The sequence below is a fragment of the Pseudophryne corroboree genome, chromosome 11 (assembly GCF_028390025.1).
Source record: "Pseudophryne corroboree isolate aPseCor3 chromosome 11, aPseCor3.hap2, whole genome shotgun sequence".
NCBI lineage: Eukaryota > Metazoa > Chordata > Amphibia > Anura > Myobatrachidae > Pseudophryne > Pseudophryne corroboree.
In genome coordinates, this window is record NC_086454.1 from 195,464,886 (window position 1) to 195,492,469 (window position 27,584).

The 27,584-nt window shown below is 42.2% G+C and overlaps 1 protein-coding gene across 1 annotated transcript; it reads left to right on the forward strand.

The window, feature by feature from the left end:
* LOC134968708 (uncharacterized) lies at positions 1 to 27,584 on the forward strand. Its single transcript, XM_063944214.1, has 5 exons — positions 1 to 84; positions 20,181 to 20,627; positions 20,734 to 20,922; positions 24,140 to 24,296; positions 27,341 to 27,584. The coding sequence occupies exons 2-5, from the start codon at positions 20,276 to 20,278 to the stop codon at positions 27,582 to 27,584; spliced, it is 942 nt and encodes a 313-aa protein (XP_063800284.1). The 5' UTR covers positions 1 to 84; positions 20,181 to 20,275.

The following is a 27,584-nucleotide window of genomic DNA, read 5'->3' on the forward strand; positions in this document are numbered from 1 at the left end:
TGCCTCTTAGAAAATCCACCATACTACTCAGTCACTGGGGCTTTTTACTTCCCGGGATGCAGCACCGAGGAGGCACTGGTTAAGGTAGGATAGCCACAGCCTGCTTTGTCAGAGTTGGACTATACCTTATTTCCTGTGCTCATCCCCACTTGGGGGGTTAACAGCAGGACAGAGCGGTATGTCTACAGCCATTCCTGTGGGCTGCTATTACTTTTAGCAATTTCAGTATATGAAGTGCGGGCTGGTAGCTCAGCTGGTTAGTGTGTTGCATCTGTAATAGGAAGGACCGCTCTACTTGAGGAGTGAATTGGCCGTGCGCCGTTGTGGGCAGACAGTGTGGCTAGTGGCAGCAGAAGACGGAGCGTGTCTGGCCTCTGAAGGGGATTTATGATGGCCGCGGCGGGACAGAAGGGGATCTAAGCCCTTCCTGCCTGTTACTTCCGCTGAGGGACCTCTCGGAGAGGGGTTTTCTGTAAGCTGCTGCGGAAACTGAAGGGGATGTAACCTTCCCGCCTTGCATTCCCGAGCTGACTCCCTCCTTGTTTCCGCCCACCGCAATCTGTGGGGTTGGACTTAGCATCCAGGTGTCATTTTCCCCTCACCAACCGGGGGACGCTGTGCAGCACAGAAGGAGGCTTTTACACAGCAGCCCCTGTTCCTCACCCTGTTTAGGATGCAAGAGGGATTGTACACAGCAAGTACTACCTGAGCAGTGCTACTGTACTACCTGCCTTTTCTGACTATATCCTAATTATTTTTGCAAGTTACCTTTCTGACAGAGTGTGCTAGTCACACTACAGAGCATTAGCACAATGGGTGTAATTTCACACATTGACATAGGGGGTCATTCCGAGTTGATCGTAGCTGTGCTAAATTTATCACAGCTACGATCATTCACACTGACATGCGGGGGGACGCCCAGCACAGGGCTAGTCCACCCCGCATCTCAGTGCCCCCCCCCCCCCCCCCCCGCAGAAGTGCAAAGGCATCGCACAGCGGTGATGCCTTTGCACTTCAAGAGTAGCTCCCGACCAGCACAGCTTTAGCGTGCTGGCCGGGAGCTACTCGTCGCTCCCCAGCCTGCAGCGGCTGCATGTGACATCATGCAGCCGCCGCGGCCCACCCCCCCAACAGTCTGGCCACGCCTGCGTTGTCCGGACCGGGCCCCTAAACGGCGGCTTAACGCCACCGTCCAGCCCCCTTTCCTGCCCAGCGACCGCCTCTGCCTCAGAGGCGATCGCTAGGCAACGATTGCTGGCATGCGGCGGTGCACTGCGGTGCCGGCACATGCGCAGTTCCGACCCGATCGCTGCGCTGCGAGAAACTGCAGCGAGTGATCAGGAATGACCCCCATAGTTCTACTCCCAGAAGGGTCACAGATCAGCTCAACAGCTAGAGCACTGACTAGCAAGATCAGAAACCCGGGTTTGAGACGACAATTTTAGTCTTAATAACTAGGTTTAAGTACAGAAGTGATAGGCTATTCAGAGGCTTATTCTGCAGGTTACTCAGGCTTTGTTTATGTCTAGTAATATAGATATTTTTACACAGTGTTCCTATTTTATTGTGACTGTTTCTTTTCAGTTCTATACGTCTGTTCCCTTTTATTTCATACCGTGACTAGTAAGCCAGACAAATCTACCAAAGGGATAGCAAGCTCAGTGGTTTATTTTGCCTGTTCACAATGTGGTTCCAAACTTCTTAAAAGGTAACTCGGACCCAGGTACCCTCTATACAGCATGTTCTGGGAAACCTATTGTGGAGCAGCAGGGAGGGTCCATGGAACAGTCAATGCCTCTGTGGGCCAGGAACATGGCAGATGCCATAGCTGATCTGCGTAAGTCCCAGTCGGGTTCTGAATCGGGACAGTCTTCTGAGGAACCGATTTGGGCCAAGAATATTGGTAAATGTCTATCAGACTTGGCGCATTTAGTGAACAAGATTGTGACCTCTTCGGGGTCCTCAGCTTCTAAACGACAGCAACCGACAGTTATTTTTCTGGGGGAAGAGCTTGATTCCGCAGCTTTCCCCTTGGAGGAAGGTGAAATAAACCCTGAGTGGGAGGAAACATCCGCTTGGGAAGAAGAAGAAGAGATGTCTACAGGTTCAGGGGTCAGATTGTTGATTGATGCAATTTGTCAGACCCTTAACCTACGACAGAAGAGACAGATCGCGGTTTTCCCTTCCTATTCACACTTTACTGATATTCTAACAGAAGCCTGGCTTAAGCCGGACTCTAACTTTCAGGCTCCTAAGAAATTGAGATATTTGTGTTGGTTTGCAGAGGAGGACACAAAGTTTTGGGAAGCGGCCCCAAAATTGAATGCTCCAATTACACATCATGCAAAGGCATTGGTTATTCCTTCGGTTCACTCGGTGACCTTAAAGGATCCTACGGATAGGAAGACTGAAGCAATTCTGAAATCCATATTTGCTTTATCAGGCATTTCCCTATGCCAGAGGTTCCCAAACTGTGTGCCGTGGCTCCGTGGGGTGCCTTGGGACACTTGCAGGGTTGCCCTGGGTTGGTGGTTCAGGACCAAATTCAAATTATTCATGGTCAATATAATAGGCAAAACCAGTGCTGGTGGCTGCCAGTCATAAAATATGTGGCCAAACAGAAGCTAATCTTGTCCCTCACCACACAACTGACCCTAAGGATGACATATAAACGCGATCTACTTAATGTAATATTTCTTTCTAAATTTCTCAATAAGAAATTTTTGGCCTGGGAGTGCCATGAAAAAAATTCTGATATTCTAGGGCGCCGTGATTCAAAAAAGTTTGGAAACCACTGCCCTATGCCCTATACTTGAGAGTGTCTTGGTCCTTAAGGCCGTGGATGACTGGTTGGCATGGGTGGGGACCGCCATACAGTCCGATGATCCATCCGAGGCTATTCAGTTAGCTGAACAAATCTGTGAAGCCCTCAATTATGTCGGCGAGGCATTATTGGATTCTGCTTCTCTCCAGTCCGGGGTGTCAGTTTTGGCATTTTCAGCAAGACAATCTCCCTGGCTTCGTATTTGTAATGCTGACTCCGATTCAAAGCAGATATTGACAGTAGTCCTCTTTGAAGGAAAGTTTCTTTTTGTATCAGAATTTACCAAGATTATTTCCAACACCACTGGGGCAAAAGTCCTTTTCTACCAGTTGCCTCTCAGAAGACCAGACCTACCAGGATTTGATCCTTTCGTACCAAGGGTAGGGGTAGTTTCCAGTCCTTTCGAGGTGTTTCAAGGTTCCCACGTAGAGGAGCTTTTCGAGGTAGAGGAGCTCAGGGATTCCATAGACCAACCGTCAAACCTACTGATAAACCTGCCGCATGACAGTTCGGAACTTGCGGAGGGATCTCTAGTGGTTGGGGCTCATTTACTATGATTCCGGGAGATTTGGTTCCTATCAATTCCAGATCATTGGGTGGTAGTGGTTCTTCCACAAGGCTATATTCTGGACCTCGGGGAACAGGTCTCCAACTGATTTTTCATCACTCCCCTTCCTCTTGATCCCTTCAGATGCCAGGCTCTCATTAAATCAGTTTCTTCCCTTCTGCACAATGGAGTAGTCATTCCGGTGCCCAAGCATCAAGAATGCCAGGGCTTTTACTCCAGTCTTTTTTCTGTTCGTTTCGGCCAATTCTCAATCTAAAACTTCTCAATCCATATCTTTTAGTGGAAAAGTTCAAGATGGAATCCATTCGATCAATAATCAACTCCATGGAAGCGGGGGAGTTTTTGGGTTTCATAGACATAAAGGATGCATACCTACATGTTCCCATATGGAAGGGTCACCAGCATCTTCTAAGGTTTGCGATAGGCCTTTTGCACTTTCAGTTTCAAGCTCTCTTTTTCAGCCTGTCTACGGCCCCTCAGGTGTTCACAAAGATCATGGCTCACATGGTTGCAGTGCTACAAGGTTAGGGAGTCAACATTACACCATACTTGGACAACCTTTTATTAAAAGCGTCATCACAGGTCGATCCTCCTCCAACACTTACAACTCACAGTGGACACTCTTCAGTCCTTCGGATGGATAGTCAATTTTCCAAAGTCATCTCTTCTTCTTTCTCAGAGGATGGTATTCATAGGTTTTCTCTTCGGCACCGAAAATCAGAAAGTATATATAACCCCAGACAAGATTCAAGATCTACAATCCAGGATCAGAAACCTGTTACAGTTACTACTTGTCTCCATTCTAAGGTGCATGCAAGTGTTAGGCAAGATGGTAGCAGCTTTCGAAGCAGTGCCATATGCCAGGTTCCATGTTCGGCCTCTTCAAGCTCAGATTCTCAGATGTTGGTCTCGGTTGGGACCGAACCTGGACACGCAGTTTTTCGTCTGTCAGTTCAGACTTGTCAATCTCTACTTTGGTGGCTGCAAAGCTAGAATCTGGCCAGAGGTGCGATTTCAACACTTGGTCATGGCTGACTGTCACCACGGACGCCAGCCTCATGGGTTGGGGTGTGGTGTTTCAGTCTCATCACTTTCAGAGCAGCTGGGAATCTGCGCTTCAGATCAACATTCTGGAATTACGAGCGATTCGATATGTGCTACTTCAAATGCAGGTTTTCGTCCAGGGCCATCCTGTAGACATTCAGTCAGACAATGCCACTGCAGTGGCATACATCAACAAGCAGGGAGGAACTCACAGTTGGAGAGCCATGAAAGAAGTCTCATTTATTCTCAGTTGGGCGGAGCGCTGGGTTCCAGCAATCTCGTCAGTTCACATCCTGGGAGTGGAGAACTGGGAGGCAGATTTTCTAAGCCGTTACACAGTTCACCCGGGAGAATGGGAACTTCATCAAGAAGTTTTTCTAGCAATAGTGTCTCGTTGGGGAACTCCTGACATTGACCTCATGGCGTCCTGTCTGAACAAGGAACTTCTACAGTACGGATCTCGGTCTCTGGATCCATAGGCTTGTCTGGTCGATGCCATGACAGCTCCTTGGAGTTTTTGTCTGAGTTATGTGTTTCCGCCACTCCCGTTAATTCCACGTCTACTTCAAAGAATTCGATGGGAAGGCTGTCCAGTCATTCTCGTGGCACTAGACTGGCCTGCCATCAGTGGTATACTATTCTTCGCAGCATGGTGGACAGAGATCTGTTTTGTCTACCGCTGCATCCAGATCTTCCTTCTTCAAGGTCCCTGTTTCCATCACGATTTACGTCATCTGGCTTTGACGGCGTGGTACTTGAATCCCACATTCTAAGGGCTAAGGGTGTGCCTAGGCCTGTGGTGGAGACCATGCTCCAAGCTAGAAAGCTGGTGACTTCTCGGATTTATTACAGGGTGTGGCATATTTACATTACTTGGTGTGAAAAACGTAAGGTTCCACTGAGTGTTTTTCGCCTGTCTCGAATTTTGTCTTTCCTTCAAGAAGGTTTAACAAAGGGACTTCGTCTTCTTCCCTTAAGGGACAAGTTTCTGCCCTGTCTGTGTTTTTTCAGAGGAAATTGGCTATCCTTCAGTAGGTTCAAACTTTTGTTCAAGGAGTGCTGAGAATTCAACCTCCGTATATTCCTCGGGTGCCTCCTTGAGACTTGAATCTGGCTCTTAGGGCTCTCCAAAAGCCGCCCTTTGAGCCTCTGGATTCTGTTGAATTGCGGTTTCTCATGCTTAAGGTGGTTTTTCTTTTGGCCATTGCATCGGCCCAGCACGTTCCTGAGTTGCAGCTCTTTCCTGCAAACCTTTGTTGGGGTTTCATGATGATCGGGTGGTTTTGCATACAAAGCCTTCGTTCTTCCCTAAGGTTGTTTCTGCCTTTCAGCTTTATCAGGACATTGTGATTCCAGCGTTCATTCCAGACTCGCCCGGAGAGGATCGACTCTTGGCTTTACTGGATGTTGTTAGAGCCTTACATATTTATTTGACTCGAACAGAATCCTTTCGCCGTACAGATGCATTGTTGGTTCTTGTTGAGGCACCCAAGAGAGAGTGGCCGGCCTATAAGAACATGGTGGCTCGTTGGATCACTTCAGCTATCCTTCAGGCCTATTTGTCATCTGCTGTTCTCGTTCCTGACCCTCTGCGGACTCATTTGACTAGATCCGTTGGTGTCTCTTGAGCTGTTCGAGGCGGTGCTTCTGTTGAGCAGCTGTGTATGGCGGTGACCTGGTCATCCGTGCATACCTTCACAAAATTCTACCGTTTCCATACTTTTTGTGTGGAACATGCCTCTGTTGGGAGAAAGATTTTACGTGTGGCTTTGCCGCCTGTTCCCTCCCCCCCCCCCCCCCCCCTCCTCTTTTTTTAGCTTGCTTTGGGATATCCCATGAGTAAATGCGCAGCGTTCCCCAGATGGATGAAAGAGAAATTAGAAATTTTATTTACCGTAAAATCTCTTTTTCTGATTCCATCTGGGGGACGCTGCAATCCCTCTCGGTTCTTTTGTCTGGTTTGTTAGTTGTTATTCTGTTCTGTCTCTCTAGGCTTTGCTAAATGTTAACTGAGGGTAGTGCTGGGAGAGACTGTAGATGGGTGTGGTAGAGTGGGGAGGAGTTCATTTTTATAGGTTCTATGCCAAACTCCATACCCACACACTCTAACCCTATGAGTGAGTTCTAACCCTATGAGTGAGTGAGCAGCGTCCCCCAGATGGAGTCAGAGAAAGAGATTTTATCGTAACTAAAAAAAAGTAAAAAAAATTGTTTACCATAATAGAATTTGTATAAAGTACTGTAGCATATCAAAGAAGCAATTTAAGAAAAATCTGATGTGTGGCTAATTCAGACTGTGCCATACTGTACATGGCAGGATATAGGAAAGGTGTATGTGGACACATCTGTATAATTTAAAAATATATATGTGCATATTTATTTTGTGCTGTACCCCAGTGTACTATAATATTATTTTTCATATACAAGTACTGTGACAGTGCCGATCACACTGCAGTGCAATATTCATACAAATATTGGGATGCAGCAGGTCAGACTTCAGTGTAATATTCATACACGTATTGTGATGCTGCAGATCTTATCCCAATTTCATCCAGGTATTGTGACAATGTAGGTGGTACTGCAGTAATATTCATACACATATTGTGACACTGTAGGTGGTACACCAATTCATCAAAGTATTGTGACACCTTAGGTGGTACCACAGTTTAATATTCACACACGTATTGTGATGTTGTAGATTGTACCACAGTGTAATATTCATACAAGTATTGTGACACTGCAGGTCATACTGCAGCTTAATATTCATACACATATTGTGACACTGTAGGTCGCACCCCAATTTCATACAAGTATTGTGATGCTGTAGGAGGTATTGTGATGCTGCAGGACTTACCACAGCTAATACTCATAATAGAGGTGTTGGAACAGTGGGGCAAGGGGGCAGTTCACCCCCCCCCCCCCCCCCCAAACATGAGAGGTGCTGTTATACAGGAGGAGCGATGTGCGGTCAGCTGAAAGACCGCACATCGCATCCTCACACAGTGCAGTGACTGAGTACTGAGCAGCAGCAGCAGTGTGTGCAGCCCCTCCTGCTCCCAAGCCAAGTTCAATGGGGCTGCACGTCATCCCCTCCTCTTACCAGGGCTGGCTCCTGGCCCCAGAGCAGTGCAGCGATTTGCTGGAGATTAGGGGACATGGCCTAATGCCGAGAAGTGCCCACCTCCATGAGAGATCTGTGGTTGTGATGTGCTGTGTAACCAGGTAAGTGTCTTTCCTGCTCATTCCCCACTCCCTCTCTTTATCCCTGTCCCTCTCTCTCTCTCTCTCTCTCTAACACTCTCTCTTCTCTTGCTCTTCTCTCCCTAACACTTTCTCTCTTGCTCCTCTCCTCTCTCTCTCCCTAACACTCTCTCTCTCTCTCTCTCTCTCTCTCTCTCTCTCTCTCTCTCTCTCTCTCTCTCTCTCTCTCTCTCTCTCTATTGCGTCTCTGTCTCTCCAACACCCGCTTTGTTTCTCTCTCACTCTCTCTCCTGCTCCCCTAAGGGGAATTGAAGTGGCAGGGGATGGGGGGATGTGTGGGTGCAGCGTCAAGGTGGTGGTGCAGGGGTCAGATATATCTGGGCCCCAATTTTTCTGTTGCTGGCCCTGCCAGCTCCCCAGAGGTTCCAGTGGCCAGTCTCACCTACACGATGGTGCTTGCTGGCACAATGCTACCATCCCAGGCTCCTCCTTCCCCCATAGCAGTGCCTCCATCAGTGGGACTCCCGGCTTACATCTACATGGTGCAGCCTCCTACCAATCGTGATGCTACCTCTTTTTTGTCCCCATAGTACCGCCTTCTCACTGGTAGCTGCCCCCAGGGGTGCCAAAATGAGGATCTATTTTGCCCCCACAACCTTTAAATGTTTTGATGCCCCTGCTCATACACATATTGTGATGCTGTAGGTCATACCACAGTGTAATATTCATACAAGTACTGTGACGCTGCAGGTCTTACCTCAGTGCATTCAGATAAGCAGTGTGACTTAGCAGTGTCATTTGTGAACAAAATTTTAAAAAATATTTTTTTGGTACAAACTGTATTGTGTGCTGTATCCCACTTCATTCTTGTTGATAAAGAGAACGCTCAATTGAGAGGAGAGCAGGACCACATTCTAGTGCTGCAGCTGCTGACACCACTCATGATTATACAAGTCTGTCAACATTATCTACTAAGAATGATGGCCAAGGGCATAGAGAGCTTAAACCTGGGCATGTAAAATCAAGGAAGCAATATAATTTTACAGTGATAAAGAAAAAAATATCAAATGGAAAGTTAATTGGAGAGAAACATAAAATTGGCAATATGCCATTCACCACACAATGTGGCAAGGAAAGGCTAAGACCGTGGCCTTTATTTATGACTGGTGGTTCTGCCTCTTATGATGATTTAAGCTCTTTTCCTTGTAGAAGTGTCAAAAAAATTAAACTTGTTATGGCACAGGTACCAACTGTGTGCTTAGATCACAAATCCCTGAAGAGGGTCTAAGTGTGTCCACCGGTGCCATGTGTTAGCCTGACCTTTCCAATAGTGTACTCAAAGAGGAGTCTTCTTCCACCATTTGTGCACCCTCTGTAAATGTGGGGATGAGCAGCATAAGTCAACATGCTGACATAAAATATGAGGATACTTCTATGGAAGTGCCCCAGGATGAGGAGTATATTTGTGTAACTGGTGTGAATAAGAATGTTGATGATGAGGATGTTATTTGTGTAAACCAGGCATCAGTTGTTGCCCATGATATGAAAAAGCTCATTGTCATACCTGGGTAAAAGACATTAAAATCCACCTCTTATGTGTGGAATTATTTCTACACAAATCTGGACAACTACTGTGAAGCCATTTGTACCCTTTGTAAAGCCATAGTAAGTAGAGGTAGGGACCTAAACCATCTAAGAACCTCCTCCGTTACTTCACTTGCAGCGCAATCATCAAACATTTTTAAGACATTCAGAAACTTTGACCAGTCCAGCATCACCTAGCTCCCTTCTCTCCATAAGATACAGGCACTTGCAGTCTCTACCCACTAACACCTTTGTCGTCAATATCCTCAATAATGATTGGAAATAGTCATGCATCCAATTTCATAAACATGACTGACTCCTATGCTATCCATGATTCCTCAGAAAGATCCTTGAGTCCTATGCCTTCTGCTGCTGCTGTGAGTGGATCTTTATCCCAGAAGGGGACCAGGAAGACTACTTGTAGTAGTTTAACAAAACAATTAACTATTAAACATTCCTTTGCAAGGGGGAGCAAGTATGACATCAGTCACCCAGATGTAAAGTGGATTACTGACACCATAACAGCTATGCTAGCATCAAATGGGAGGCAATCAATTTGCTAGCTGTCAAGATCCTGGCGGTCAGGATACCGACGCCTATATCCCGACAGCCGACAATGCTGATAGCCGGAATACCAGCTCACAGGGTGTATTCCCACTCGTGGATGTCCACAACACCCATAGAGTGGGAATAGATCCTGTGTTGAGCACAGAGAGTTAACGAGCCCGTAGCGTGGCGAGCGCAGTGAGCCCGCAAGGGTACTTATAGCGCTCACCCCACTGCAGTCATTCTGGCGGGCAGGATGCCGCTGTCGGGATTCTGACAGCTGGCATCCCATCTGATGGGAATACATATATATTCTCATGAAATGTGCATCCATTATCTGCCCCATTAATGCAGTGGGTTTTAGACAGTTAATTGAGGTCCTGTGTCCCCACTACCAAGTCCCATCTAAATTCCACTTTACCAGAAAACCAATTCCTAGTCTGTACAAATTATAGTGTATTCCAAAATGCCATCCTACCCACTGTCCACTTAACCACAGTTTTGTGGACAAGCGGAACAAGGAAAACTAAAGATTACATGACTGTGACAGCCCACTGGGTAGCTGTATTTCCTTCAGCAGCACCAACAACAGCCTCAGCATTTAACAAATGCCAGCTCACTCAGAGGCAGGCTACTCTGTGTATCACCAGGTTCACTAAGAGGCATACCGCCAAAAACCTCTTAGAAAAACTCAGGGAAATCATTGTAAAATGGCTTTCCCCACTCTCATCAGGATTTCTGATTTCTTACAATGCCACCAATATTGTGATAAGATTACAGTTGGGTGAATTCCAATATGTCCCATATTTTGCTCACACAACTTGATGCAAAATGTAAAAAAAAAATGACAGGGGCATGCAGGAGATGGTCTCTGTGGCCCAAAAATGGACTTACTGAATGGACATTTTCTCCATTCAGCAAGTGCATGTAGAAAATTGCAGCACCTGCAAGAACTGTTGAATTTGCCATGCCACCAGCTGAAGCAAGAGGTAGTAATGAGGTGGAATTCCACCCTTTACATACTTCTGTGGATGGATGAACAGCAATGGCCATCCAAGGCTACACAATGACCTATGACATAGGGAAAGGATGTGAAATGTACCTTACTCAAGCACAGTGGAGAATACTTTCTGTGTTGTGCAAGGTTCTCAAACCCTTTGAAGTTGCCACATGTGAAGTTAGTTCAGACACTGCCAGCTTGAGTCAGGTATTACCCATAATTAGACTCTTGGTAAAGCAGATGGAGAAACTGAAGGAGTAATTGAAATGAAGCAATTCTATTAAGTATGTCAGACTTGTAGAACAAGCCCTTCATACACTTTGCCAGGATCCAATGGCTGTCAATCTCTTGAAATCAGATAACTATATTTTGGCGACCATAATTGATCCTAGGTTTAAGTCATATGTTGTGTCTTTCATTCTAATGGATACAAATCTAAAGAGATGCAAAGAGCCGTTGACAAACAAATTGTCAGCTCAAGCGTAACATGACATGGCAACATCTCCTTCAGTTTCTTCGGCAACTGTGGCTACCAGGAAAAAACTCCGTTTTCCTAGGAGACCCACTGGTGGTGATGCAAATCAGTCAGCAAAAATGTTGACATCTGGTCCAGACTGAAGGAACTGCCTACAAATAGTGACATGTCTACCATGACTGCATATCATATGATCAAAATTGAAAGACTGGTTAATGATTATTTTAGTGATAGCATCCAAATAGGCATGTTAGACAATCTGTTTCACTACTCACAGGAAAAACATGCAATTTGGAGGTCCTTGCACATGCTGGCTTTGCTTTTCTTAAGTTGCCCACCCTCCAGTGTGTGTACTCAAAAAGAGTTTTCATTGCAGCCGGGAAACTTGTCAGTGATCGACATTGGAGGTTACTTCCCCAAAATGTGCAAATGATGATGTTCATCACAATGTGTGAATAAGAGGATGTACACACTGATGCTGATGAGGAATCAGATGATGATGGCGATGGCGACAGCTTGCCTATGTAGAGCCAGTTTGTGTGACAATTCTCCTGCCTATATGACTGACAGGTGTATTGCAAGACACGAATATACCCTGGATGAATATAGTGTAAAAATATTTGATTCAATAAAACTGTATTGTGCAAAAAGTTCCAACAGAAGCATACAGTGTAACAGGTAATCTTGAAGATGCAGTAACAAGGTTAAATGCAGCTTATGTATAAGCCTTTGCAGGATAGAATGCTTGAGCAGGTAAAACTTCACATGCAGGCATTACTTGTACAATAAGTAGCAGTCTTTGCTAAGTAAACACTAAACAAGTTAACCTCACCTGGAAAACACAGATTGGTAGCAACAGTCACTGTAGTATATGATTCAGACAGGATGCAGACAAAGTAATGATAAAGTATACAGGATCCAGGTGGCATTCCATTAAGGCAAAGGTAAAGTAAACAGGATTCCAGCAGGACAGAGTATATGGCACCATAACTGGCACAGAAGTGAAGGCCTGACACAAAGGCCAATCAGTAACCCCCACAGAGACAGGCCCTTGAACTAATCATATTCTACAGCTGGTGAGCTCCACATAGAGCAGTATGGATAGTTCCAGCTAATTGGCACCAGCTGGTATGCAGACAGTACAACTATTGCTCTCTTACAGCAGCACAGAGGTACTGCAGGCCAGACATGATAAATGGCAGAGTGCTATGAGCCTCAGGGGCTTATATTCCCCTCAGGTCCCAACCTGCTGTCATCTGCCAGTACCCTGTATGGCTGGAGCAGCAACCTTCAGCCATATCTTGCATTCCTGGCCTGCTATCATCTCCCAGTACCCTGTATGGCTGGAGCAGCAACCTTCAGCCATATCTTGCATTCCTGGCCTGCTATCATCTCCCAGTACCCTGTATGGTTGGAGCCACAAACTTCAGCCATATACTGCCTTCTTGGTCTGCTATCATCTCCCAGTACCCTGTATGGTTGGAGCCACAAACTTCAGCCATATACTGCCTTCCTGGTCTGCTATCATCTGCCAGTACCCTGTATTGCTAGAGCAGCAACCTTCAGCCATAACTTGAATTCCTGGCCTGCTCACCATCTGCCAGAGTCTTGTACAGCTGGAGCCACAACCTCCCTTCCATAATCTGTATTCCTGGCATGTTCACCATCTGGCAGAGTCCTGCATGACTGAAGCTTCAACCTCTCAGCCACAACCATTATTCCTAGCCTGCTCTCCATCTGCCAGAACCCTGCATGGCTGGAGCCACACCTCTCAGCCATTTCCAGTATTCCTGACCTGCTTTTGTATTGGCCTGAAACCTGCATGGTTGGAGCTGCAATTTTTTTGGCCAAGGTCTCTGTATGTTTGGAACTTTGTCCCTCTTGCCTCGAATCCAGTATCCAGCGGTCACCAGACTGATTGTATAAACCCTTACTGTTCCAAGCATAAATCCAGGTGGTCACCTAAGTACAATTGAGCATTACTCATTCTCTGGGAACAGCGGGTGACTGTTAGTGGTTGAAGATCTTGCTAGTAGTGACTCTAAGGGTCTTATGCGAATCAGTTCTGGTGTACTGTAACACAGAGACGTGACGGTTTGGGTATGTAGAGACCATTGTCAGCTTGTATTGTGGGGGCCCAAGCAAACCAATCATTTCAGTCACAGGTGGAAGTCTCTGTTGCTGAAGTGATTGGTTTGTTAAATTGTGCATGTCCTTTTTAATATATACAAAATAAGGGTGGTTGGGAAGGTCCAAGGACAATCAGTGCCTTTCTGTTTCCTAGATGTGCCATGTTGGAAGTGGGTCTGGGACGCGGTATCGATGCAGCTTTGGCAGACAGCACTTTGATCGACAGAGCTAGTTAGACAGAATGTTTATCTCGACATGTGTAAGATAGACGTGGGTTTTAAATCGATGGCATTTTAGTCGACAAATACATTAGTAAGACGTGTAAATAATCGATTCATAAAGTTCGACATACCATAGTGTTCGGCATAAGCATCCTAGACAGAACATATATCGACAATGAGAAGTCCGACAATATAAATAGTATGACAACTAAAAGATCGACAGGTTTAGCATCGAATTAAACCAAGCTAGACAGTTAATTGGTCGACCGGTAAATGATAGAAATTTAATATATCGAAACAAACAAAGCTAGACAGAGGATAGATCGACAACTAAAAGATCGACAGGTATAGCATCGAATTAAACCAAGATAGACAATTAATAGGTAGATCGGTAAATGATAGAAATTTAATATATCAGAAAAAACAAAGCTAGACAGAGGATAGATCGACAACTAAAAGATCGACAGGTATAGCATCGAATTAAACCAAGCTAGACAGTTAATAGGTCGACCGGTAAATGATAGAATTTTAATATATCAAAAAAAACAAAGCTAGACAGATGATAGATCGACAACTAAAAGATCGACAGATATAGCATCGCATTAAATTAAACTAGACACGTGATAGATCGACAAATAAAAGGTCGACATGTATGTATGTATGTATGTATATATATATATTACCTTTATATTTAAACGGGACGCTCATAGCCCTCTCCCCCAAGGCATGGCACTACATGTCCCAGGCTGCCCTCTCACATCCCTGACTGCCCCAAGGTCTGGATGCGATCCCTGCCTGGCTGCATGGGACAAGTAGTGTGTGTGTGTGTGTGTGTGTGTGTGTGTGTGTGTGTGTGTGTGTGTGTCTCTCTCTCCTGCACCCCACGATGTCAGGGCGCCCTCATCAAGGCACAGCGTCAAGCCTTCATTGATGAGACGCCCATTGCAAGCCGCTAAACGGGACTCTCATAGCCCTCTCCCCCAAGGCATGGCACTACATGTCCCAGGCTGCCCTCTCACATCCCTGACTGCCCCAAGGTCTGGACGCGATCCCTGCCTGGCTGCATGGGACAAGTAGTGTGTGTGTGTGTGTGTGTGTGTCTCCTGCACCCCGCGATGTCAGGGCGCCCTCATCAAGGAACAGCGTCAATCCTTCATTGATGAGACGCCCATTGCAAGCCGCTAAACGGGACGCTCATAGCCCTCTCCCCCAAGGCATGGCACTACATGTCCCAGGCTGCCCTCTCACATCCCTGACTGCCCCAAGGTCTGGACGCGATCCCTGCCTGGCTGCATGGGACAAGTAGTGTGTGTGTGTGTGTGTGTGTGTGTGTGTGTGAGTCCTGCACCCCACGATGTCAGGGCGCCCTCATCAAGAAGCATTGTCACCCCGGCATTCATGAGACCTCTCTGTATGCTTTATGGTAAGCTAACACTCGACCTTAAACCTATAAGTAGTTTATATTTAAAAAAACAACCAAAAATAAATCATGCCAATAATTAAAATGGCCGACACTCTACCCCCTCAAACCAAACCCATTCTTCAGATTCCGATTACCATTGGCTGGCTATGATATATGTCAGATGATGCATTATCTTACGACACAGCTTAACCAATTAGAAACTTTGAATCATAGGCAGTAGGATGGTTTGTTTTACATTCATTATAAAAGCCAAGATCCACCCTTGCTTAGGCGCCATTTTGAGAACAGTGCTCATGAGTGTCAGCGTAAGGAATCTATCTTTACCCACTGCGTCAGAGACCACTAAACCTGGTTTGCTGTATTCTATTGATTTGTGACAATAAGATATTTGTCTTTCCTGTTAAGGTAAATTCCTAACTTTCCTCTAATTCTATCCTTCGAAGTTAGAATAAAATATAGTTAGTTTTAGACATACACAAATACACACACACTCTTTAAAAATGTTTCCTCCCCAAGATCTACATAATACCTAGTTCACTATCACGACCTGCTATGTTTTTTTAGATTAACTACTTCTGACAGTAGAATGCAGCAATCTACATTTATGTGTTACATCCATCTTCAAGATACCCTCCGCTAACCATTCCACACCTCTGCCCTGCATCCATTCCAACCAATCATACTACAGTTACTAGTGCAGTTTTATCTGATAGGCTTTGTAAATTTATCTGGTTTTGGGATAACATAGCTGTGTTTTAGTGCCGTTATGCAGTCTGAGTGCCTGACAGTACGTCCCCAGTTACAAAATGGCGCCGCTTCAACTCCATGCTTGGCTGCCTGTTCAGCATGCTAAAGACATCTAGCGTCACTGCACAGATACACAGCTATGTCACCCAACACTTATCACATTGCAGAGCACAGCAGGGTGTGGCTACTGTGTTTTGTATGTGAGGACGGATTATTGTCACAACATAGATTTGGGCTAGCCCACACAGATAAATACACTAGGGATGACCATCGTTCATCTATGATTCAAATTCATTCCTGGTTTATGACCGATGTAGAATACTTTTCCCATCGATGGGAGAGAACCAATGGTTTCTCTACATCGCTGGCTCAGCCTAAACAAATTTTTATGTATTTAAAAAAAAAATTTTTTTTTGTACTAACGAGCATAGTTTAGACACCAGCACCCGTGAATCACCACCCCCGGTCTGTGATTGGTCCGCGGGTCTTTCATGGAAAGCTGAGATGGCCATCGATGATTGAAACCATATATGGTCTCCCATAGCACAGTTAGTGACCATAGATGTCCACTCACACTTTTCCCATCGTAGCTGAATACACCTATGGCCATCCCACTTAAAACACTGTTACGGCAAAATACTTATGCTGCTGATATTGATTTGGGATGGCCATGAGCGGTTATTGGTGCGTGCAAGCAGTGCATACGCCCGGTGCGCTGTGTCCTGTGTCCGCAGTCACCGCCGCCTGCCCGCACCCCACTCCCCGGCTGCAGCAGACGCCGTGGGCTGTGTGGGCGTCCGCTGTAGCCGTCTCCAGTGACAGACACTAGAGGTCATTATTGACCTCTAGTGTCTGTACGGCGCTGCTATGGCAGAGACGTCATGACGTCTCTCCCATAGAGAGGAGCGGGCTGCCAGTTGGAGCAGCAGCAGCGGTCGGGAAACAGGAGCGGGACAGTGGTAAGTTTTTTGTTTTTTTTGGTGTGTGTGTGTTTGACAGCAACAGGGGGCACGGTGACATTGGACACAACTACTGGTGGCAAATCAACAGGGGCCACAACTACTGGGGCAAATCTACTGGGGGCACAACAACAGGGGCCACAACTACGGGGGGCAAAGCAACATGGTGTAAATCAACAGGTGGCACATCTACTGGGTAAAATCTACAAGTGGCAAAGCAACAGGGGGCACAGCAACAGGGGGCACAACTACTGGGGCAAATCTACTTTGGATAAAGCAACAGGGGGAACAACTACTGGGGGCAAATCAACAGGGGCCTACAACTACTTGGGCAAATCTACAGGGGGCAAAGCAACAGGGGGCACAACTACTGGGGGCAAAGCAACAGGGGGGAAATCAACAGGTGGCACATCTACTGGGTAAAATCTACAAGTGGCAAAGCAACAGGGGGCACAGCAACAGGGGGCACAACTACTGTGTGAAATCTACTTGGGACAAAGCAACAGGGGCCACAACTACTGGGGGCAAAGCAACAGGGTGCAAATCAAAAGGTGGCACATCTACAGGGTAAAATCGACAGGGGGCAAAGCAATAGGGGGCACAACTACTGTGGCAAATCTACTTGGGATAAAGCAACAGGGTGCACAACTACTGGGGGCAAAGCAACAGGGTGTAAATCAACAGGTGGCACATCTACTGGGTAAAATCTACAAGTGGCAAAGCAATATGGGGCACAGCAACAGGGGGCACAACTACTGTGGCAAATCTACTTTGGATAAAGCAACAGGGGGAACAACTACCGGGGGCAAATCAACAGGGGCCTACAACTACTTGGGCAAATCTACAAGGGGCAAAGCAATAGGGGGCACAACTACTGGGGGCAAAGCAACATGGTGCAAATCAACAGGTGGCACATATACTGGGTAAAATCTACAAGTGGCAAAGCAACATAGGGCACAGCAACAGGGGGCACAACTACTGTGGCAAATCTACTTTGGATAAAGTAACAGGGGGAACAACTACCGGGGGCAAATCAACAGGGGCCTACAACTACTTGGGCAAATCTACAGGGGGCAAAGCAACAGGTGGCACAACTACTGGGGGCAAAGCAACATGGTGCAAATCAACAGGTGGCACATCTACTGGGTAAAATCTACAAGTGGCAAAGCAACAGGGGGCACAGCAACAGGGGGCACAACTACTGTATCAAATCTACTTGGGATAAAGCAACAGGGTGCACAACTACTGGGGCAAAGCAACTGGGGGCACAACTACTGTGTCAAATCTACTTGGGATAAAGCAACAGGGTGCACAACTACTGGGGCAAAGCAACTGGGGGCACAACTACTTGGGACAAAGCAACAGGGGGCACAACTACTGGGGGCAAAGCAACATATACGTGTGTGTGTGTGTGTGTGTGTGTGTGTGTGTGTGTGTGTGTGTGTGTGTGTGTGTGTGTGTGTGTGTATTTATATATTATAGTTATGTTATCAATGGGCATGATAGGAGTACTGTCCCTGCCCCAAATCCTGACTCTGATCATACCCCCAATCCTGCCTGCTTCCAACCCGATGCAGGGTTTTAGCGCGTGCGCAAGTCAGATAAATATTTTTAAACATATACTAATTTTGATGCGATATTTTGTATCCATTGCATCAAAAGTTTCAATGGTGGAAGCATAGCCATCATATATAGGTTTGTTTCTGATGTCCATCCCTACTAATGTGTGTGTGTGTGTGTGTGTGTGTGTGTGTGTGTGTGTGTGTGTGTGTGTGTGTGTTTAAGTGAAAGAGGCATGTGTGTATGTGTGAGAGAGGCATGTGTGTGTAAGTGAAAGAGGCATAATTGAAAAAGAACTTAAGGGTGCTCAAGAAAAAAGTCAAAAGAATACACATAAGAAACAGCAGAAGATGTTGGAAGAGCAACAGTCAGGTAAAAAAAATTAAACCAAAGAAAAAAGGTTACACCTAAACAGTAAATAATGTTTCCAATATAGGATGATGTTATATAGTGATTTAGATAATAAATAGTTTATGTAAGATATTACTAAATATAGTGCATATCAAAATATATACTGTTAATTTATTTGATCTATTGAGCCAAAATAAACACTTAGGTCATAATTAAACATTAGTTTCATTATATGTTTTTTTAAAAGTACATATATAATTATTAGCTGAATAATAGTTCATTGCTATGTAAATGCTAGTATAATCAAAATCAATTTTTTATATTAAAATCTGTAGCTTATGTCTCTCGTTTTATCAATGAGATATACCAAAAGTTAACTGATTAGTTTGTAATAGAATATCAACAATTACACTTATAAAGGACATGCTCCGCACGCTGCTGCCGCCAATGGGTCAAAATGCAGGAGCAAAGGAGAATGATCCCACTCTTTATCAGCCCCCTCCCGCTGCTGATGCTGCTCTTCTAAATGCTGTAAATGTTGGGACTACAGGCAAACCTGTTATATATGTAAGATCTCATTACTTATTTTTTTGCTGGAGGAGGTCATTAGGTAGATAAACATTGGGTGTGCCACTAAAGGTCAACATTCATTAGGTAGACAAGGTCATTAGATTGACATGAGAAATAAGTAGACCTGAGTTTCCAACCTTTTTTAATTTCATTTTTTTTTCTTTTTCCTATTTAACGATCCACGTGGACTACAATTGGGAATGGTAACCTGCAACGAATGCAGCGGTAGCAGAGCTAGGCACCTTGCACAAAGCATGACAAGCGTAGCGAGCCATGCGAGGGGACGCGGTGCACTAATTGGTGTAAACATCACTTTACGAAGAATAAGAGACCAAAAACAGTATTAAAAAACCATGTTGACATTTTTCCATATTTAACTAATAACCCACAACCCTTCTCCCTCCACTTATATCTTGTACTATTTATCTCAGCTAGGCCGACAACTAAGGATTTTTACATGTCACCCCTTTAACACCCACACAGATAGGTGTTCGAGCTCTGTGTTACACATACATTATTTATTTACAGATTTTTAGTCAGATGTTTACCCAGTGTGTTGTAAATTGCTACCTACTTTCCTGAGTTATCGTGTAACATAAAAACATACACACATCCGATCTAGTATTTGGATATATATATATATATATATATATATATATATATAAAAGCATTATATTGTAATTTATTTATTGTAAATTTATAAACATGCCCTCCTACTGTAAAATTAAATTTTGCTAGCTATAATGTTTTACCCTACGTTGTAGGATTAAAATAAATATTGTTTTATAAGCCATATTATTGCGCTTAAAAGTATTTTTTCCTATTCTGATAATGTTTTTTTTTTTATAAAAATAAAAGTAACTACATTTTGGAGGTATGCTTTACAGAGTTTTATAATGCTAGAAATATTGTAATGTATATAAAATCTTATGTATTAAACTTTATGAAATGTTTACGTTACCTATTATTTATTTTAGGTTCCTTTAAAAAAATAGCAAGGAAAGTTTATTTTTCTGAAACAAAAACAGTTATTCCAGAAAATGTACCTTCAACTGCGAAAGAATCATCAGTGATGCCACATACTTTAACATTGGACAATCCTTCCATGGTGGCCGAACCATCAATGCTGCATCATGATGCAACAGTGGACCATGCTTCCATGTTGGACCAACCATCAATGCTGCAACATACTTCTACAGTGGATGATCCTTCCTTTGTGGCCGAACCATCAATGCTGAAACATCCGGCAACAGTGGATGATCCTTCCATGGTGGACCAACCATCAATGATGCAAGAATATTATTCTGTGGTTGACAGTTCCACTACGGAAGAGACTTCCATGGTAAATGAACCATCCATGAGGCAAGATCGATCAACTGAGGATGAAAATTCAACCATGCAAAACCCTTTAATGTTAGATAAAGGTATTTACTTAAATAAATACAAATATAATTTACAATCATTGATATTCAATATGATTAAAAATTTCGTTTAAGATGAATGGTATTTATCTACCTATTATGTTTGTAGCCATAGAAAGCAACATGGTGCCTGCCACACAGACACAGGATAACATAAATGAGGAGCCTGTATTGCATAGCCAGCAAAGTAATATTGATACAGAAGATACCAACCAGGTGGAATTGAATGCAGAGACTGCACATTCTAGTGTACTTGGCCAGGGTCTTCAAGACCAATTCCTGGACTCTACAAATCAAGGTATTTTTATTTGAATGTATAAAACATAATTTTTACTGAGCTCCACTATCAGTAATAGATACTGTATTTTTTTCTAACTTGACTTTTTTGTTCTTCTAACTTTAAGTAAAACATAGTATGTAAATTTATGCATTAACTATAGCTATAACTTTTTATATACACAGAATGTGAAGTTAGCAGATCACAAACCATTACCCAAAAGGATTCTTTAAAGGAAGCCATGCAGCTAATTGAGAGGAATAGAAATGAAGAAATGAAAAGAATTGAACATAAAATAAATCAGCTGAATAATAATATAGAGATTCTCAACACAACACAAAGACAACAGAATCAAGCACTCGTCACTCTGGCAAATTTTTACGATCATCTTGTTTCATCACAGAATGTGGCAGCAACCAACTGCCAACAGATGCAGCACAGTATAAATCAAATGCTAGCGTGGCAGTATGAGACTATTACCATCACACGCATGATTTCCACTTTCATGCAACTGTTGACAGAAGAAAGACAAAGAATGTCCAGATCAGATAATCCTTCTTGTATATCCAGTGCTACAGCAGGACCCTTTGTATCCAGCTCTACACGCGGAGACTATGTAACAAGCTCTACACACAGAGAGTATGCAACGAGCGCTGCACCTGGAACCTATCTATACACCACTTTACCAGGACACTCTGTATCCACCGCTGCAGCAGGAACCGATTTATCCACCACTTTACCAGGACCCTATGTATCCACCACTGCAAAAGTAACCTATGTATCCACCACTTTACCAGTATACTCTGTATCCACTGCTGCAGCAGGAACCAATGTATCCAGTACTTTAACAGGACCCTATTTATCTACCACTTTAACAGGACCCTATGTATCCTCCACTTTACCAGGACCCTATGTATCCACCACTGCAACAGGACCCTATGTATCCACTACTTTAACAGGACCCTATGTATCCTCCACTTTAGCAGGACCCTATGTATCCATCCCTGCAACAGGACCCTATGTATCCTCCACTTTAGCAGGACCCTATGTATCCATCCCTGCAACAGGACCCTATGTATCCACTACTTTAACAGGACCTTATGTATCCTCCACTTTACCAGGACCCTAGGTATCCACCCCTGCAACAGGACCCTATGTATCCTCCACTTTACCAGGACCCTAGGTATCCACCCCTGCAACAGGACCCTATGTATCCTCCACTTTAGCAGGACCCTATGTATCCATCCCTGCAACAGGACCCTATGTATCCACTACTTTAACAGGACCCTATGTATCCACTACTTTAACAGGACCCTATGTATCCACTACTTTAACAGGACCCTATGTATCCTCCACTTTACCAGGACCCTATGTATACAACACTTTACCTGGAGACTATGTATCCACCGCTGCTAGAGGACTCTATGTATCCACCACTGCACCAGGGCCCTATTTATTCAACGCAACACCAGGGCCCTCAGAATCCACTACTGCCCAAATTGCCTCAGAATCCACCACTGCCTCAGGACCCTCAGAATCCACCGCTGCACCAGGAACCTCTGAATCCGCCGCTGCACCAGGAACCTCTGAATCCACCGCTGCACCTGGACCCTCTGAATACAGCACTGAAAACATAGATTTGAGAACCATCGCTGTAGCATCTGAAGTGCATTCAAGATTGGAATTTGCTTATCGACCTAGATCAAAATATGATGAGAATATGGATCTTTGAGTAAGATTAGAGCGTGCAAATATTCAACTTCAAAATCGGAAGGGACAGGAAGATAACGATGAGGATGAAGCTTAAATATTAATGATAATGACTAAATGTATATAGAATGCATTCGCAGATGACTAAATATGGTGAGACATATGTGCTATGCTTTGTTTGCAAAGCGTCACATCCAAAATGTGCCCTTCAAGATAAAAAATGTGCCCTCCTCAATGATCAGCACCCTGCCCTTAAAATATCCTACATATAACACTAACATTTATTATTTTTAATTAGTTTTAGCCATAGGCTTCGTATTCGCAATGCGAGTATGACTCACCGAACTCAATAGGAAACTAAGTTAAGCCTACATTGAGTTTCTATTTGAATTTTGTGTATGGTTTGACAATTTTTTACAACAGCACAGCATGTGATTTACTTTGGTGGACAGTCAGGAGGCAAAGACGTGATGAGAGTGTTATAGGCTACAAGTTTAGACAGCACAAGAGTGGAGTATAAGAAAAATGCTGGCATGTAGCATAAAAATCTATTTGCTTTATGTAGAGGACCAGAGCTCTGGAAACATACATGTAGACAAAGTTGCGTGACAGATAAAAGGCAAACAAGTAAAAAAAGAGTAAGGGCATAAGGAAGAAGAGTGAGAAACAGGATTAAATACACTTGTAAATGTCTGGAGATTTTTTAAAGTTATTTGGACAGAGATCTGGCCCTGCAGACGGGGAGTTTAAACAAAACATGTAGGCAATAAAGGGACACTTTTTGCATCATTGAATCAGCCTGTGTGAGTGCCGCCGATTACCTTTCTTCTACATAGTCACCTTATGCCAAGCTGACGAGGAGGGCACCGCAGCATATTGCATTTATTGTTTGGAGTCCTGGAAAAACTTACACTACATATATATATTTATATATATATATATATATATATATACATCCAACGTCGTCACTCCAGACTAATAAATTAAACTCTGAAATACTCCATTTCTTTGTCAAAGAAATGCAGTCTTTCAGAGTGTCTTTTATTAGTCTGTAGTGCTGCCATTGGATGGGTATGTGATACACGTTGATTGCTTTTGAGGTGTTATTGTAAGGCACCCGGGCAAGTATAGACTATTTCTCGTGGAGTTCAGGATTCTGGATATTATATATATATATATACATACATATATTAATATTTGTTATACATTTTTTGAACATTTTGGGGTTGGTGGTGGGGACATGATTATTTTGTCTGTGCCGTGAAACAGAATTTATGATGGAAGCCATTTCTATAGTGCTTGTATATCTTTAACTTAACCGTTGTTAATACCAACGATGGAAAAATCTTCTGTGCACTACTGTTCTAGAGTCAGGATAAGAACTGTATATTGTAATATTTTATTATAATTAGGGTTGTTACCTATAAACCTTGCATTTCTTTTAAAATGGAGACTACAGTTAAAGATAAGGTGGATAAAAGTATGGAAATTAACTTTCATGAACTTACCTGTTTTACTTCCTTTTTAGATATGTCACAAACGATCTTGGGAGACAGGGTGAAGGAACTGAAGATAGAGGGATACAGAGTCATCCATGTGTCCTGTTTGAAAAGACAAATCGATAATAGGAATATACTTTCTGAGATACTTCAAGTCGTGCATTCGTTTAATTGCTTTAAATACATGTTTTTTAGATATTTGTTTTGGTCGTGGTGGGGGGGGGGGGTTCAGATACTAATATGTTCAAGATCAAAATAGAGAAAATATATGTACAGACACATATTATATTATATTGTAATTGTGTTTTCATTAATATTTGAATAGATTAACAATCGGAACATATCGGTGTGTTTAATGTACACATTACACAATTTAGCTTTAAAAAAAAAAATATTAACATTTTTATATTGATAGAAAAAAATATTCTATTTCAGATTTAAAGTGATGAAGCTAAGGAGGGGATCAGATTGGCAAATATATATGGATCTTTGATGGCGTAAACCATCTAGCCAATTGACGCTATCATTTCCCATGTTTGCCTCAAATACATACACGCATATGTATTTCCCAAATATTGTGTCACTTAAGTTTTAGGGTGCTGTAACTCTGAGGAATAAAAAACAAATAAGTAAACATAGTATTTTCAATGATGAAAACTTTTAATTTATAAAGTGTGAACTTTGAAAAGGTTAACATATTATAACTGTTAATAGATTTATAAAGAAATCCTAAAAATATATATCATATATGTTTCTCTAATAAAGATTAATAAGAATAATATCACCGCATCAGATTATGTTATGTAGGATCAAGATGGTTTTCATATTCTTTGTTGTTGATGCATTGTGGATCAAGTTTCTTTGCCTGTATTGAAAAAACATAATACACTGCGTGCACAAACAATGATGATTCAATAAAAAAATATATACAATAAAAACATTCTTGCCGTGTTTTCAATATAGTAATGTTAAAATAAAGCTCAATAATTTTATTTTTCATATTTGTTAATCTAAGAGTAATCATGTTTTATTTACCTTAAGGCCAAAAATATGTAAGCATTAATACACAAACATTGTGAGATATTACACTGTTACATTCGTATTGTATACTTTTCTTCTTGTAATATATTTCTGTAAATATACACAGTTTATGAAGAAGCTGGGGAAATACTATTGCCATCCGAACCTGACAGTTTTTATATTAACGATTGATAAAAATAAGAACATTTTATTTTTGTTATATTTTCAAACAAATCAAGAGGAAAATATTTAACATATTTGAGTCATAACAATATTGTTAAATATGTTATTTTTTATAATAAATATATTCACTTTACTAATATTTTATTGTTATGTAATATTAACAATAGAGAGTGGTTCATTATTAGGCATTTCCAAAGTTAGAGATCTGGTCCTGTGTAGTTTTAGACTATGTGAAATATTAAGGGCCACATACACTAGAACGATATGTCTAGAGGCTGAAGTTGGGGAGATTTCCCTTGAACTCTCCAGGGAGCTTACTAGGAGTGGTTCCAAACGATTCAAAACTATTTGGTACAATTAATTTTTTTTTTTTGCATTCACTGGGGGAGATTCAAAGGTTTGAAAAGTCAGTTGGGAGTCTGTTTTTCATATCTAATAGGAAAAAACATCCTCCCAAATGACTTTTCAAACATTTGAATCTCCCCCTATATATCGCCTGCGTGACATATCTCAGTAAATTTATAGCAATGCAATCGCAGGTACCATAAGATATATATGATGGGATGGATTAGGGTGCTAGGTGGGCTGGGAGTGTTCTGAGAATGCCAGTGAAACTTACAACGACATATCGCATGCCATATACTGCTGGCACAAAAAAAAAATTTCATACGATTGCAGGCAATCATGATATATCACTAGTGCAGCACTATCGATCTGGATGATACAATCCAAAGCTCACGGGGCCGAGGATCGGATACTCAGACTAAATACCCTATTTCAACCAATATATCCATCAAAATACACGAATTGGGTTGAAATCGGGCATAATCACTCTAGTGTATGGGGCACTTTAACTGCTGTGTATAACTTAAAAGTGTACAAAAATGATATATGTTAATACTACGATAATTACCTGCACTGAACATTTTCTTGATTGAAACACAGAAATGCTCTTTTTAAGGAATACCTCATCTGCATCAATATAATTATTTAAGTTATGTAAACTGGAATATTTTTAATACTTTGTAATATATATATATATATATATTTGTAAATATATATGTGTGTATAGGTAAACCAAATATGTTAATTTTAGATATGTGAAAATTTTTAAAGGTACATGATTCCGGAATTCATGTTAGAAATACAATTTTGTTTATAATTATAATTACATCAAAACAAAGTAATGAATAAAAAATATTAGATATGGATAGCAGACATTTTGAAGGTCATAACAGTTAACTAGATTATGTAAGAAATAACATAATTATTATTTAATATATTTAATCTGTTTTGTTAAGAGCTGATTAAAGTACGTAAACAGGCTAAATATAAAAATGCAAAAAACTGTGTCAATAGGTATAGTTACCGCTAAACAAAATAATGAGGAGGCCAATTCTTCTTCGGATTGCAGATGATTGGAAGGTCAAAGCAGATAACTAGTTCATGTAATAAAATAATAATTATTAGCAATGTAAACAATAAAATATTAGATTAGAATAGCTGATTAAGGTACATAAATAGAGGCTAAATAACCCACAAAAATTTTTGGAAAATAGATATTATTACCTGGAAACAAAGTAATAAGGAAAACAATTCTTCTTTGGCTTGCAGACGATGGGAGGTCAGAACAGTTAACTAGTTAAAAAAAATATTATATTAATATATTAGCACTGCATAAATGTCAATATTTGTTTGAAATAGTTGATATGCATTTCGAAATTGTATAAAATTTATAAAGCAAAATTAGAGTTATATAAATTTATAGTTATTGTCTACTATACTATATTGACATTTGTGTGCTAACAAATTCTTTATAATTTAATTAAATAATTAATTTTAAGGGAGAGGAGTATTGCTTGTTTGAGAGGTGAGGTGTAACAATGTAAGATTGTTATTAACCAATCATAATATTTATTCTGTAACATGCACAATAAACCATTACTAATATAATTTATACGTATCAGTGTTTTTAATTTTTAAAGTTTATACATAAATTATAATAATTCTTGTTGTGTTAACAACAGTTATTTCATAAGGAATAGGCCAGGGTTACACAGCATGTGTCAAAATGAGCTATGGAACTACAACATCCAGCATGCCATGAAACATTTCTTTGATTATAGTAATGCCAAAACTGTGGCATGCATGCTGGGTGGTTTACTTACACAGAAGTTGGTGAGCCAAAGGTTGCCTAACCATGACCTAGTCCATGGTTTCCATCGGCATTTGAAATACACATCCCAGCAAGCATGGACAAAATTTTTATAA